We start from the raw sequence: 14,884 nt of genomic DNA, 5'->3' as shown, positions 1-14,884 counted from the left end.
CCTCCCTAACTGGGTTTCACCCAGCCCCGTGTGCCAGGCTGCAGATCCTGCACCGCCCTTCAGCTGCGTCAGGGCATGTTACAAGGGGTGAGAAGGCTGCACTAATAGCCTCAGCTCTCCGAGACGCCAGCCAAAGGGATCCTCACTCCGAAAGCAAGGCGCCTGCACAGTGATGGATCCAGAGGGGCTGACCCTGGGGTCAGCAGAAGGCTCAGAGCCTGGCTCCCACCATGGGCTGAGGCAGAGGCTCAGGCCTGCCTGGGTCCAAAAGTGGAGGATCTAACCACTGAGTGAAGGAGAACCTCCATTAATAGTATAGGGTCTGTGACACACACTTGAGTAGTTCTGATTCCATCCAGCAGAGGGCACACAAAACACTACCCAGCCTTCCTAGCCTGCATGCCAAGCACACAGCACTTTGCAGACATTAATTAACCTCACACTCTCACCACTTTAGAGCGCTCAGGATCATCCTCCCATGTTCCAGATGGGGAAACTGAGGCAGAAGGTGACAAACATCCGTAGCAGAATCAGGAATATAAGCCTGGCTCCTATTCCCATGTGCAGGCCACTGGAACTTGCTGCCTTCTTCCTTCCCAATGAGGAGGGCTCTCTCACCACGATCACTTATGCCTCTTGCAGCCGGGCTGTGTGTTTTGCTCGTTCTCCAATGGCAGGACACTCCTCTCACACAGCCTGGGATGTCCTGGGGCTGGGCCTTGCTTCCCCAACACCAAGAGGTCCTGCTCCTCACGAGCAGCCTTAAGCCAAACGGATCCTTCCCAGCTGTTCACAGGGAAACTCCAGCCACTCCAGGCACTTTTCTGAGAACTGCCCTGGATGTGCTGCATGAAGGGCAGTGATCCGGACAGCATCCCCTCCCTGGGGCACTGGGAAGGGCATTGCCCATGTCTCCAGGGACAGGGGATCCCTACCTCAGACGGCAGCCCACCCACAGCGCTTAATGCCCCTCAATGGGACCAGATCCCCTGCAGCGCAGACTAGGAGTTAATGCACTGAAATGAAATACCTGATAGCGTTCTCCCTCAAGATGCCACTGTCGTTCCCCCCCACCCCTTCGGTAATACCCATTGTCACAGCCCGTGGGAGGGAAGGGTGTGCTGCACACAGGGGCCTGGATGTGTGTGTGTCATTGCACGCATGTGGGGGTCTGTACAGTGAGTTTGGCTATACAGGTGTATGCTGCATGTATAGCTTTATAGGACTGTATGGGTATACAGGTGAGTGCAAGGGACTGCACGGTAGTGTGTCCTGAGCAGGCGCACATGCACTGGTGTGTGTGTGTTACACACACAGGCAAGAGTGCTGAGTGAGCATGCAGGACACTGGGCATGGCACTGTATGTGCAGGGCAAATGCATGGGCGGGGGGGAGGGGTACCTGCACCTGGCATTGCCTGCGCAGTGCTGGGCAAGCACACAAGGGGATGTTGCGCATGCTGCGCTGGGTGACCGTGTAGTGAATGTGGCTGGGTGGGTCCTGGCAAAAGAAGCTCTGGCTCAGTGTTTGTTTTAAGCTCACCTGAGCTGCTGCTTTGTTTATTTTCCCTAGGCACAGGAAAGGCAGGAGTCTGGGGGGTGGGGGGGGGAGGGGGAAGGGACAGGTTTGCCCTGGAGGACAGGTTTGCCTTGGTGGTATGACCAGGGCGTATCATGTTGCTGACAGGCTAAAGCAGGCAATGATGGCCAGGTACTAACTAGATCTAGCTGCAGGAAGGAAAATGCCCCAGGGGCTGAGAGAGAGAGAGAGAGAGAGAGAAGAAGACTGGGAAGATACAGCCCTGCTGTAAAGAGGTCCCAACCCCAGTGAGGTTGCATACTTAGAGCAGGTTAGATTTGGCTGAGGATCTTTGCTTTCACCCCTTCCTGCCTCAGCCTACTTCCACTGAGGTCAGTGGGAGATTTTGCCATTAGCTCCAAGGGAACAGCATTGGGGTCAGAGCCTGGCAGTCCCTGCCCCTAAGAATCTCCAGCCAGCTGGCTGCATTAATAGAACACCCTGCTGGGACCCCTCCTGTCCTAGGTGTCACCCACTGGTCCTGGGCTAGCTCCAAAATACCCAGCAGCCTTTTGTGGGATGCACAAGAAGCCGGGAACCAGAGAACAGGGTCCTTTGCCCCGTGGACTGGGTCAAACAGACGAAGCTAGGAAAGAACAGGCCAAGCCCAATGGAGCTGCAGAACCACTCCCAGTTCTGCTGGAGGCAGTGCTGCCAGGTCAGAGAGAAAATCCACCCTGGCTGAGGGAAAGAGCTAGTGGCATATCCTTTCAGCCCTATTCACCAGCCAGGGGACAGACATGGGGTAGCTCAGCTGTAGAGACAGCGGGCACAGCACAGGTGGGCGCGAGATGGGTTACTGAGCCCTTGGAGGAGAGAGGCAGGGGTGCTGGGACCTCTGACCCTGAGAAGAGATGCAAAGGCAGCTGACGAGAACTGTGCATTCACTGCATGTGTTGTGCAGCCTCTGGGTGGGCAGAGCTGCTCAGTGAGCCCATCAAGGCCTCAGGCTTGATGTGGGGCTCAAAAGCACCTCAGGAGCTGGGTGATGGACTCATTCCTTCTGGTTTCAGTACAGAAAAGCGCTTGCTGAATTGTCCATTAGCTCTAGACCCTGCCTTATCTCAGACTCAGGAGGTGGGAGCCACAAGGGCTCCAATGGGACCATTACAAGTGGAAACAAGCAGTGGGTAGGGGGCATAGTCAGTGACTTACAGGGGAAGCTGGAGAAATCTACATCCCTCGCCCCCAGACTCCCTGTCCCTCTGGAACTGCCCTGTCAACTCCTTTCTGGGGCTGGTGTTTCCGCTGTTAATCTACAGCTACTAGGGACCTTGCTTTGAGTTCCCTGCCTTGGGTATCCCCCTGGGCCCCAAACCCCCCTTCCCAGAGGACCTGCTCCGGCTCCTGCCAAAGTCAATGACAGTCTGGGCACTGATTCTAGGGGAGCAGGAGCAGGCCCAGCACCTTAGTGGAGAGGTGCAGCTGGTGAGCAGGCCTGCCCTGGCAGACGGTGCCTCATGGCCCAAGCAGGGACAGAAAGGCCCCTGTGCCTTTAAGAGCCCAGCCCTCTCCTCCTCTTATTCTAGTGACAGTCTCTGGAGCCACAGCCCGCTGCGTGAGTCAGGCCTCAGCGATGCCTGGCACCACACCCAGAGCAGGGCCTGGATCCGCTCGTGCCCAGGAGGGACGTTTGCCAGGAGTGTCTGAGTCCTGCCCAGGCTGCCAGGCTAGAGCAAAGCAGCCAGGCAGCCCCCAGCAAAGGGGAACCCGGCCCCTGCCATCGACCTAGCTAGAGCAAACCAGCCAATGATTGCTCCGTGAGCACCCTCTGCTGCCAGGAGCCGGCATTGCTGAACCCAGCCCTCCCCGGGGCCTGCTGAGGAGCCTTGGCTCCTGCCCCGTGTGTGACTGCCCCTGCCCCAGGAGCCCAGGGCCGCCCAAGCGTATTCACAGCATGGGCCATATATCGATGGAAGAATGTTTTGTGGGCCCCTCCACCCCATTTGCACTCATGCCCTGCCAGTCACCATCACCCAGGATGCAGCTCCCCTCCAACCTCTGCATTGCATCCCTGGAGTCACTAAGCTCCCTGGGATACGTGCCATCAGAAGGGGCTGCTGTTCTTTAATAGTTTATCATGCAGTTGGGGTTCTGAAAACAAACCTTACCCTGCTTCTCTTTGCTCTTCATCCCCCCCTCCCCAACCTGTGCTGGCCCCCCGTCTCCCTGGCACGTGTCTGCCTAGGACTTGGCTCCCTTCTCTCCTACTCACCTGAAAGGGCTGACCCGCCAGACTCCTCTGCTCCACGCCGTGCTGCCCAGCTGCATCACTCTCTTCTCCCCTGCACAGTGCTCTCCTCCTGGTGGCTCTGGTCCCTGGGAGTGGCACCTCTTTCCTGCATAGCAGCAGGCCCCAAAGAGGCAGTCAGACTGGCTCCTTGTTCTTTCCATCTGCTTTGACAGGGTTTCGTTTGCAATGAAGAGACTGGAGATTGGTAGAACCAGCTGGAGACAAGGAGGCGCTAGCCCCAAGCGACCTGACAGCTCTCTGCAGAGCAGAGGCTGGGACCCGCCGCTATAAAAGAGCAATAGTCTGTCCTGGGCACAGAGAGGGAACTGCAGCTCACCCAGACACACTGGGCTCCCCACACCGGCTGATTTCCCCACTGAACACTCTATTGCTTTGCTGCAGTATGTCAGGCTCCCAACTGCTTCAGCCATGAGAGGCTGCTCCCCTGGGCACTGGCAGCGCTTTGAACTAGTGACGTGGTCTGGAAGTGCCAAGCGTTGCTCTTGGGGGCATGCAGGGGTGGGCCTGGGGGTCCTTTGGGCAGCGCAGGGAGGGGACGTGTCAGGGGATGCAGCAAGAACGTGAAACTGAAGAGCAGAGGGGATGGGTGGGGGGTGGTGTCTGATTCAAATATTCTTAGAGGTAAGGAAGCTTCAGCTGGGCCCTGCCTGCCAGGTGGGACTGTGTGTGGTGGGTTGGAAGAAGACCCACTCCCCCTTGCCATACACCTGGCATGTGTGTGCAGGTGGGCCAGGTGCTTCCAAGCCTAAGGGGCAGCACAGGCATTGGGTGGGGGCTGAGGGAGCACGGAAAAGCAACAATAGCCACCCTCCCTCTATAGCCAGAGAGGAGACACTGGGCTGTTGAGAGCACACACACAGAGTGGGTAACACAGACACCAGCCATGCACACCACATTCCCCAGAGACCTTAGTTCCCTTCTGTCTCCCTACAGGAAAGGCCGAGATATTGGAGCCAGACCACAGCTAGAGAGGAGGCCTAGGAGCTGAGGCTGGGAGGTGCCCCCCGCACCATTGGTTATTGGACTGTTACCCCACCAGCAAGCCCTCCTAACTCAGGCAGAAAGAAAGGACCCCGTCACACGCTGCCACCAAAGGGCTCTCACTACAGGCCCCACCTTGGGGCTGTTGAAGCTTACAAGGGCTGCTTCCAGTCTCTGCCACTAGTGGGGGGGGGCGTAGGGGCAAATGCCACCCCACACCTGTGTGCTCTCGGGCAAAAGGCCCTATGGGAGCTAACAGGCAGAGTGGGCTTGAGTGAAGCAGCAGGCAGCACCTCGGGCGAGGCGGGGCGGGACTCAGTGTGTGGCAACCAGGAGCCCAGGCTGGGTTCTGGGCAGGTGAGTCTGAGTCTATCCTGGATGCAGAGAGGAAGATGGTTAGGGGGCCTGGAACACGTGTGGCTCCAGGCCTGTCAGCACACTAACCATGGGGAAAGGGTTGTGTTCCAGGCTGGGCAGAGCCCCCCACCCCCAATGGTGCCTGAGGTCCAGCTCCCAGCTCCAGGCAGAGCCTCCCCCCCCCCCCCGCATGGTACCCATGGCTTTGGGTGCCAGCCCCAGGCAGAGCCCACCCGCCCTCCCCCTGCCTGAAGCACTGGGTTCCGACTCCAGGCAGAAGTCCCCTCCCCACAGTACCTGAGGCTCTGGGGTTAGGCTCCAGGCATGGCCTACCTCACACACAGTGCCCAAGGATCTGGGCACTGCTCTCCCCACACGTAGTACCTGAAGCTCTGGGGTTAGGCTCCAGGCAGAACCCGCCATCCCTCCATTGGTGCCTGTGGCTCTGCATCCGCCAGCTCAAACCCATTCAACACAGAGAGGCTGGCAATCTGATAAGTTCCATTTTTTCTTTTTTACACAAATATATACAGGGTATTATACACAGCTCGACACAGACACGGTGCCAGTTAGAATACAGCTCCCCCCCAGGCAGTGCCCCGGGACCGCGCCCAACAGCCGCACATACAGAGCAACCGCAGCCTGCCCGCCACACCGGGGTGAAGGGGGTGGTGCAGATGGGAATAGGCAGCCAAGGGGCCAGCATCCCCCCTGCTCCTTAGTCTGGACACAAGCACTTAGAGCCCTGTGCTTCATTTCTAGCCTGTCCTGGGGGAAATCAATCAAAATTAAACAATGTGCATTTCAACAGGGAGCTCTAGAGGGGAGGGGAGGGGAAGTCTGCCCGGGGAACCCACCGGGCCCACCCTCTCACAGCCACTGCTACAGAAGAACATGCTCCAGCCATCAGCTAGCTGCTAAGAATGAGCCAGTGTCTGAGCCCTTCATCACTTTGTCTTCTCACATCAAGGAGCAAGTCCTGCTATTGCCTCTGACTCTGGCATTCCTATTAGAGGGGCAGGGTAAAGGAAGGACATCCGGTCTCGGTTCCAAACTGCCTTGGACTTGCTGTGTGACCTTGGGCAAGTCTCTTCCCTGCTGTGCCTCAGTTTCCCCATCTGTACCATGGGGATGACGATTTTGACTGCCCTCTTGGGAGCAGAGATGGGGAAGGCTGAGACTTGACTCTTTAGGGTCTATAAAGTGCTTTGAGCTCCTGGCTGGAAGTTGCTAGCAAAGGACCAAGGCAGATTTATTACTGCCCTCCCGGGAGCCAGCTCCGACTGGTTCCGATACACCCACTGGGTTCCAAGCGCTGCTCTGGCTGCAGTTAATTGGAGCAGTGTCCACGTAGGGTGTGCAGTCAGGGCTGTGGCCGGCAGTGGCCAATGAACAGAGCAGCAGGGTGAGGGAGGCAAGGGAAAATAAATACAGCTCACCATCAGGGAGGTTTATTTTGTGCTCCTGCTGCTCACTCTGCTTGGCACGCAGCCCCCTGTGCAAATCCAGCCTAGCATGGGTGTGGTGCTAAGGGTCGGAGGGGGCAGGGTTAGAAATACGCTCAGCAGGCAGTGATGTCCCATGAGAGTCCCACAGCAGCATGTTACACTCACCCATGGGACCAAGTTCACAAGAGGGATCCAACTCTCCCAGGGGCTGGGGGCGGTGGGATGGCAGAGGCTGCTTCTCACACTGCCTGAGCAATGGGGACGGGGAGCCGCAGCCCTATGCTGGCAGGAACCAAACACACAAGAGGGGTCAGCCAGGGCTGTGTACCTGGGCCAGGGAATCAGGGTCAGCCCCAGCGCCTGTTGGTAGCTGGCTCAGTGCCCAGCGCCACTCCACAGCAGTCAGGGAAAGCTGACCCCAGTCCTCCCCCTTGCTGGCCCCGCTGCGCAGACACAGGACAGCATGGGGGGTGGCGGCAGCTGGGTGTCAGTTTTTTATTTTAAAGGGGGGGGGTAAAATGTACAAAATAACGCCACTTAAAACAATGCCACATGCCCCATGGTGAGCTCCCACCATGGCCTGGCTGGGCTCCAGCTACCAGACGTGAAAAGGCCGTGCGGGCTGGATAGGATACGCGCCCGTGCTAGCCCCTACGCTCCCCTCGCCCTGCGAGGGGTCCTCCCACCATCCTCGCCATCCGGATGTGCTCTCCAGCCATTGCTGAGCCAGCGCGGTTTTCACTGGGCGACACCCGCTCCCCGCACTCGGCTGGGTGCTGCCACCAGCACTGGGCTGTGTGGGGGGAAGAGCAGGAGCAGGCCCAGGTTGTTACACTTCCCCCAAACCAGACCGTGGCCCTCACGTCCCACAGAGCCAGGGGCTGGGGAAGGGCACCCACACACCGATGCACATGCGTGTGTGCGACACAGCCACAGGGCAAAGGGCAGCGCAGCGCAAGGGCACTGCTCCCCCTGCAGCTAGGACCAGTGCTGGCTGCCGGGCTCCCAGCCGCCCGCTACTAGCTGGGGTTGCAATACCTTGATTAAAGCTTTTTTTCTTTTAAATCTAATAAATTATTAGTGTTCAAGATTCCAGATATGGGGGGCAGAGAGGAGGCCACTGGAGACCGGAGATTCCCCCCAACATTTGCTGCCTCAAAGCATCCAGGCTTCTGCTGTCCCTGGGTCCTCTTCCCCCCAGAATGGGAGCAGCAAGGGTCAAAGTCATCTTCCTCCTCCTCTTCCTTCCCCCTTCCCGGGGTCTCATGGTCTCAGTAAGTGTTAGAGAAGGTAACTAGTAAGAGCAGGTCCCTTCTCACCCACCGAGACGGGAGTGAGAGGGAGCAGGGCAGGGGTGGAAGCAGGGAATGGAGAACTTGATGCACGGCCCCTTCCCACCCTTGGAATGAGCGTTAGGGCAGCGGCCCGGGCAGGTGGGAGGGGGCAGGGGCTGGCATCCTCCGTGCCACGCTCCCGGCTCCATTTGGTTCTCTCTCTGTTCGTAGCGGCCGCCCTGGCTCCCGGGACCGCCCTGCCCCAACTGCCCTCTGGGGTCGCTACTGGTGGATCTCGTTCTCTATCAGGCTGTCCTCACACGACTGGAAATCCGTGTCGTTCATGCCGTCCGGGTTGATGAGCTCTTCGTCCTGGGACCCCTGCTCCTCGGACTCGGCCGCATCACCCTCTGGAGAGGAATCCTGCAGCACTTGGGCGATGTACTTTTGCTGTGGAGAGGAGACAAGAGACCGGTTAGCTCTGTGCAGGCTGCTGGAAAGCCACAGCAGCGCAGTAGGGTGGGTAAGCGCCATGCAGACGGGAGGCTGAGTGCAGGGCATGCTGGGGCTGAAAGGAACTCCTACTGCATGGAATGCACAGGTTTCAGCATGGCACGGGGGCACAGAGAGGAGCTGGATGATTTCAGGGACGCCACTTGGATGGGAAATGCTAGCAGCAGGGCCCGGGGTGCAGCTCTTGATGTCCCATTACAGGTAACCCCCAGACCTCGGGAAACATCTGAACCCTCCAGAGAGCCAGGGGTGGGAGAATTGGGAATGGTGGCGGTCAGGGCTCCTACAAGACTGGAGGGCCTGATATTAAAGCGGTCTGATTTCTGCTCCCCCAGAAGACAGGTGCCCAGCACTTCCTGGCAATCAACCCCTCTAAGATGGGTCAAGCTGGGCACTCACATATGGAGGCCCTTTGGAAAAAAAGCTTCTCTGCTGTGGGGATGAGGAGTGGCAGGGGATCTAACCCGGAGGGACAAAACCACCCCATCAGGTAGCTGGAGTTCAGCACAGGGCCTTGTTTACCTGTACGGACACCTGTCTGGCTGCAGGGCCAATGGGAGCAGTCAGAATTCTGCCCTCCCGCCCTTCCCCAATCTGCAGATCAGCCATGTCACTGCAGAACTTTACCAGACAGGGCCCTTGGTAACTGGAGAGCGCATGGCAGCAAGACTGCGTGGGCTTGGGAAATGGTGACAAGGCCATGTTAGCCGCAGCGGCCTCTACACATGCACGCAGCCATTCCGATGAGGCCTCATCAGGCCTCCCCCGTACACTGGGGTGAATCAGGAGTCAGTGGAGTCACACTGCTGGAGGGGAATCCAGCCCTTCCTTTACTAGTCACACACTGTTTGCTCTCAGGACAAATCTCGACGATGCAAAGGATTCACAGGCCCACTTCCTTGTCCCCTTTGTGCCATTCAGAGCCCCCTGGCATGGGGAAGTCCCCAGCGGCTACAGGACTGGTGTAGCCAGCTCCTGTAGGAGGCGCAGAGAGCCCTGATATAGGAGATGAGGGAATGAAGGGCATGGCTGGGATGTGTTGCAGTCCAGCTATCCCCAGCTGGCAAATGCCCTCTTGGAGATCACTGCCAGCTGTCACAGGTCAGAGCAGCCCCCAGGTGGCTCTAACTTACAATGGAGATGAGGGCAGAGTCAGGCAGATGTAACCAGCTCCTTGAGGCTCCTCCCCCCACCCCCGGCAGATCTTAGCTGTAGCAGAGTATCTGGCCTTGGAAATAACTTGATTGTACCAGAGCCGGTTTGCTCAGGAGAGATTTAAAGGGGCACCCTCAGGGACTCCAAACCCCAGAGAGCTGGGCAGGAGTGGGAGGGGTTACCCCAAAGTGTTTTCATTCCATCAGATTGCAATGAAAACAGCTGGTGCTGGGATGTGGCATTCCGGCCCTGCAGCGTTTGCAACGTGCACTGATGGGCGAGAGCCAGAAAGTGAAACAAAAAGGGGAACTGACCAGTCTGGTTTCATTGTCCCAGCTGAGAGAGAGGCAAAAAGTGAACAAACAGCATCAGGGGCGCAAGGGGGGGAGGGAGGAGACGGACAGTGCAATTCCTCATCTCAGCTGGGCGAGGGACATGCGGAAGGGCATTCTCTTCTGAGCCCCGCCTGCACCCCGCGGATGCCGGCTGGGCCAGGCCCGGAGTGAGGCCCTCAGACAGGAAGAGACATGTGCAGCCCCCTTCCCCTGTCCTAAACCGAGAGACGCAGGGCAGCGGGAGAGCTGGCGACTCACAGCGGATTTGGGAGCCGGCGGCACGGCGGCAGGTTGCCCGTTCACTCTCCCGTCCACGGCGTCCACCTCCGTGTGGTCAATCTAGAGGTCAACAGAGTGAAATGGAGACATGGCATGGAGATGGCGGGGCAGCTGGTCCACTGACCCCGTCAAGCCTTCCCTGGGAGCCTTATCTGACCAGGGAACCTGAGCGCACAAGCGATGGCTGGGCTGCGGGGGGCTGAGCGCCTAGCTCAGGGGCAGCCCCACGAGGCTCCTTTTCCAGGAAGCTGGAGAGGGAACAGGCTCATGGGCCAAAGATGGGGCCTGGCAAGGGGGTGTGCCTCCCACTAAGCTTTCCTGCCGCCCACGAGACCAGTGGCGGTGGCCCTGAGATGGAGGAAGAGCCCTGTCCCAACGACACCCACCTGCATGTGAGTGGGGAGGCAGGAGGTATTAGACAAGGGAGCCCATAATGAAGGGGAAAGGCCCTGTGAGGAGCTTCCCTACCAGCCCAACTTGAGGTAACCCCTCATCACCTCAGCCACGGTTCCCTCCAACCGGACACTCCCCACCCCCAGTGCCTCCTGGGGCCTCACCTTGTAGTTGTGAGCACTGAGGTATTTGAAGTGTCCGAAGCAGACGTGACACAGACAGATCACAATGGTGATCACGAGAACCACAAAGGTGAACATGGAGGTGGGGGCCAGGAACCCTGGGCAAGGCAAAGGGTCACAGTCAGGGCAGTCGCACACCCAGCATGCAGCTCCGCTGGCTTCACCACCCCCAGGGGCCTCTGGCCCTTTGCCCCATACCCAGGGGGGACAGCCAGCACGCGGTGCTGGGGGGACGGGGAGCCCAGCACTCCTCAGCCAGGCTGAGTACGTGTTTACAATTCGGCACCCGCCACTCGCCCCGTTAGCTCCCTCCCCTCGCCCCAGGCTTACCTGTGCGCATGGTGGAGAAGAAGAGGAGCCAGAAGAGGCAGAGAATGGGGGCTGCCACCACCTGGTTCACGGCCCCCGAATGGATCTTCTTGTCCAGCTTGGCTGGCAGGTAAGCGTAGTACAGGTTGTACCTGTCAACCAGGTGCTTGAGTAGCATGTACATCAGCCCTGAGAGAGAGAGAGAGAGAGAGAGAGAGTGAGCGAGAGCAGCGAGGTGGCCACTGGGCTCCAGGATCAGCAGCAGGGGATAGTGGGAGATCAGGGAACGGCTCACAGGTGCCAGCATGCTCTCTCCGCGAGGCTGCTCAGGGTGGACTTTAGGGAGACGATTCTGAACTCAAGGTGCTGGGACGCTGGAGTGAGTTAGCCAATACTCACATGAAGCCTCATAATTCTCCCTACCACGCCTACTGGGAAGGCCCTTCTCCAGTGTCCACCCCACCGCTGAACAGAGGGGTCAGAGTGATGGGGGGAGTTTCACTCCACGCAGAGCCACACTTTCCATAAAGGAAAGGATTCATTCAACAGGGCTAAGGGAGGACTTCCCAGCGTGATCTATTTCCATCCTATTTCACACTCCCAGTCCCCTCTCCGCCAGGCTGAGCTGCTGTGCCAGGCAGCTGAGCACCCACAGTGACACATGTACTTGTTGTACATGTCATTATTTGTGCCCCTTAGTGCCAGCAGAAGCCGGTGCCCCCTATGTATGGCAAAGCATCGAGTGCCACACCAAATATTCAACCTCCTGGAACACCGGCATCAGGCAGGGCATTAGCACTGACCACTGCAGCAAGTGTCGAGAGGGACACACTTGCTTGGTTGAGAACCTCTGGCCTGGCACACCCTTCTAGGCATGAGCTCTGCAAACATGGCCTCACCAAGAAGAGGTTTCAGAGACCAGAAGACAAGGCCCATGATAATATTGGACAGAGAAGCTTCTCAACCAGCCAAGCGTGGAGCAATATGTAGCTAGATCACTGCTCTCCACCCTCTTCCGGAGACTATGATCTGCCAGCAAACAGAGTGGTTCAGGGACTCCAGCATCAGCTGGACTGGGCAATAGGTCTGTTCGCTCCCCACCCCCAACATGCACTTGTCACTCCGCAGGGACTGCTGCCAGGGCAGCAGGGGGGACATACTGCCAGTTGGGAAAGCGTTCTTTTGGGACAAAAGGGGTCTTTGGGCAAGAGACAGAGCAGAAACAGCTGTTAGGCCCTTTCTCTTCCAGCTGGGAAATCTACAGCTCACTGCCCAGCCTGGCAGATGTGCTCACTGCAGTTACCAGGGGCAGCCATCCCCTGGAATGGGGGGAGCAGAGAGCCTCCTGGTAAGGAGCAGGGGGATCATCTCGCTTACCTGGTCTGTGCAATACATGGCCAGGTGAGAAACAGCAGCAGGCATGTGGGTGGAGTTTCCAGCTGGTAACTCACTTGTCTCTTCACTGGGAATGCTGGGCACCAAGGAGGTGCGAGAGCCATTGTGAGTCTATGTACAGACTGGCTCTCTGAAGGGTCTCATTCACACACACACTCAAATACCGGACCCAGGTGACTGAAACCAGGCCACAGTAGGGCTGTGGGGGTGCCATCAACAACTAAATATCAAGGCCCTAAATCTAAGACATCCCTCAAAATGTATTCAGAGGGACATTTCTAATGACGGTTCTTTGTAATGGTTCACAAACAAAACTGGGCTTCGAATGTAAACCCCAGTTAAAGAAGATAAGAAATTGTGCCATTAAAGAATCATAGCCCTGCTTTCCAAACTCCCCTCCCCAAACAGATTAAGGGATAACATCTACTGACTTATAACAATGAAATGCAAGTATGCAGGATGGCTAACTGGTCACATTAAACGCGTCGCTAGTTCTAGGTTAAGGATTTGTAACTCTGGACAGCGAATGAGCACAGATGAGGTAACACTTAGGCCAAGACCTTGGTGGCATAAGTGTGGTTTTGCCAATTCTTCTTTTTCATAGAATTGCTGATCTGCTTAAAACGATGTTACTGCTGACAGAACAAAGGTACGTATTGTGCTGGAAGTTTTGAGGTAAAAAGAGAGAAACCTGTGACAACAAAAAAATGTCTTCATGGGAAGACCCAGGGCAGGATGCCATAAAATGACATGACCAGAAATGGCAAAACCGAACAGGAAAAATGCTGAAGCTGGGTAATTAAAGCCTGTGCAGAAGTAACGTATGGGTTATCCCAAACCCAAAGAGCTAATGTGTTAAAAGCCGACTGAATAAAGATTGAAGTGATCTGTAATGTAGAAATGTATGAAAGACCTAAGAGAACATGGGCCCACACTGGAGAAACACCACGGCAGAAACTAAAGGAGGGAACTGAAGGACCCCTCCGAGGGATCAGAGAAGGCAATGACTACCATGGAAGGTGGCAGGATTTCCCAGTGCCCCACAATGTGGTAACTTGGGCCCATTTACCAATTCTGTCTTGTCTGTTATTAATTGTCTGGCATAAATGTATGTTGACAGTATGTGACAATAACTGTCTGAAATTGTACAAACAAAGGTGAAAATTGATTAAGCCTAAATCGGGTGGACTCGTGACTCAGTTTCCCAACTTTTTTACCCTAACCAGGGTAATGCCTCCAATCCCACCCTGCAGATGGGGCTCCCCCACTGGAGGCAATGAAAGACACCATCTCCCTCCTGCCTTTGGCTGCAAGCCCTTCCATGCGCAGCAAGGCAGAGGGGCGCCGGGCCACCTACCAAAGGGGACGATGATGGGGCAGGTGATGCTGTAGGTCATGACCACGGTGAAGACGCACATCATCCAGGCATAGGCGGCTCCAAACTGGAACTCATACGCTTGGTGCTGTGGGAGGAAGCAGAGAGCAAATCAGTATGGCGCACAGAGCTGCCCAGTGCCCCGGTAGTGGGAAGCATGTGTGTATGCACAGGAGCGCGTGTACTGCTCTGTCCGTGTGCAACAGTCTGTTCAGGCTCTCTGCGGATGGGCCTGTCTGTGAGCGCACACATGGCAGCACCGCATGGAGTTGCCTTAAGGAGAGCTGTGGGAATCCCCCGCTCTTCCCAGGCTCTCTGGCTGCAGCTCTGATCTTTCTGATCTACCTGCTAGCAAGCTGTTTCCTTAAACACTAGTCAACGTACACCTATGCGTGAGCATGTGTCTGGATGTGCTGCTTGCACAGGTACAGACTCACAGGTGCACACTTGCACAAATCTACAACTACAGGAACACACCCAGTTTGTTCATCACGGGCCTGACGTGCATCGGGTGCTCGGGGCAGGTCTCCGAGCGCGGCAGCGAACGTGCCCAGGATCTGCTAGGGGAGATGGGGTCGGCTCCACTACGTACCCGCTTGACGTTCCTCCGCTCAGCGGCTGAGCGGGCCAGGCAGAGGCGGATCATGTACATGAGCAGGCCGGGGATGCGCAGTAGGTCCATGGCGTTCCCGATGAAGGCGGAGGCGATGACGTAGTTCACAAAAAAGGCCCCGTTATCAGGCAGGAAGACGCACCTGGAGGGGGGAGGAGAGCAAAACAGGCAAGTAATGCTTCTTAACCTAGCCACAGACATGGAAGGGCATATGGGCAGAGAGGAAGCTGGCCAGGGCTGGCACTGCCATGCAACAGTCACTGTTCCGCCTCTTCCTCCTAACATTCTAATTTCTAGGAAGCTGGTGTGTTTTACCACTAACAGGCCAGTCTCACCACGTTTCCCACCAGAAATAAATCTGGCTAGGAAGAACCAGCTCAACATCTCTAGAAGCAGCTTTGGCTTTGGAAGACCTCCCAAGTGCTTAGGCCCCCTCTTCCAGCA

At 57.0% G+C, this 14,884-nt stretch overlaps 1 protein-coding gene across 3 annotated transcripts in view; it reads right to left on the bottom strand.

Moving 5' to 3' along the window:
• Positions 1-5,673: 5,673 nt before the first annotated feature.
• TMEM63B (transmembrane protein 63B) overlaps positions 5,674-14,884 on the bottom strand; it is a 95,299-nt gene continuing 86,088 nt past the window's right edge. For all 3 annotated transcript variants that reach the window (XM_045009129.1, XM_045009131.1, XM_045009130.1), the window contains 6 exons: positions 14,420-14,582; positions 13,810-13,915; positions 11,079-11,246; positions 10,731-10,846; positions 10,153-10,233; positions 5,674-8,341 (listed from right to left, as the gene is read on the bottom strand). In XM_045009129.1, the coding sequence (XP_044865064.1) occupies positions 8,174-8,341; positions 10,153-10,233; positions 10,731-10,846; positions 11,079-11,246; positions 13,810-13,915; positions 14,420-14,582 (802 nt within the window). In that variant the 3' untranslated portion in view covers positions 5,674-8,173. The remainder of the gene's footprint in view (positions 8,342-10,152; positions 10,234-10,730; positions 10,847-11,078; positions 11,247-13,809; positions 13,916-14,419; positions 14,583-14,884) is intronic.

The sequence above is a fragment of the Mauremys mutica genome, chromosome 3 (genome assembly GCF_020497125.1).
Source record: "Mauremys mutica isolate MM-2020 ecotype Southern chromosome 3, ASM2049712v1, whole genome shotgun sequence".
Classification (NCBI taxonomy): domain Eukaryota; kingdom Metazoa; phylum Chordata; order Testudines; family Geoemydidae; genus Mauremys; species Mauremys mutica.
Note: the sequence above shows the minus strand (reverse complement) of the source record. Positions and strands in the feature narration are given on the sequence as shown.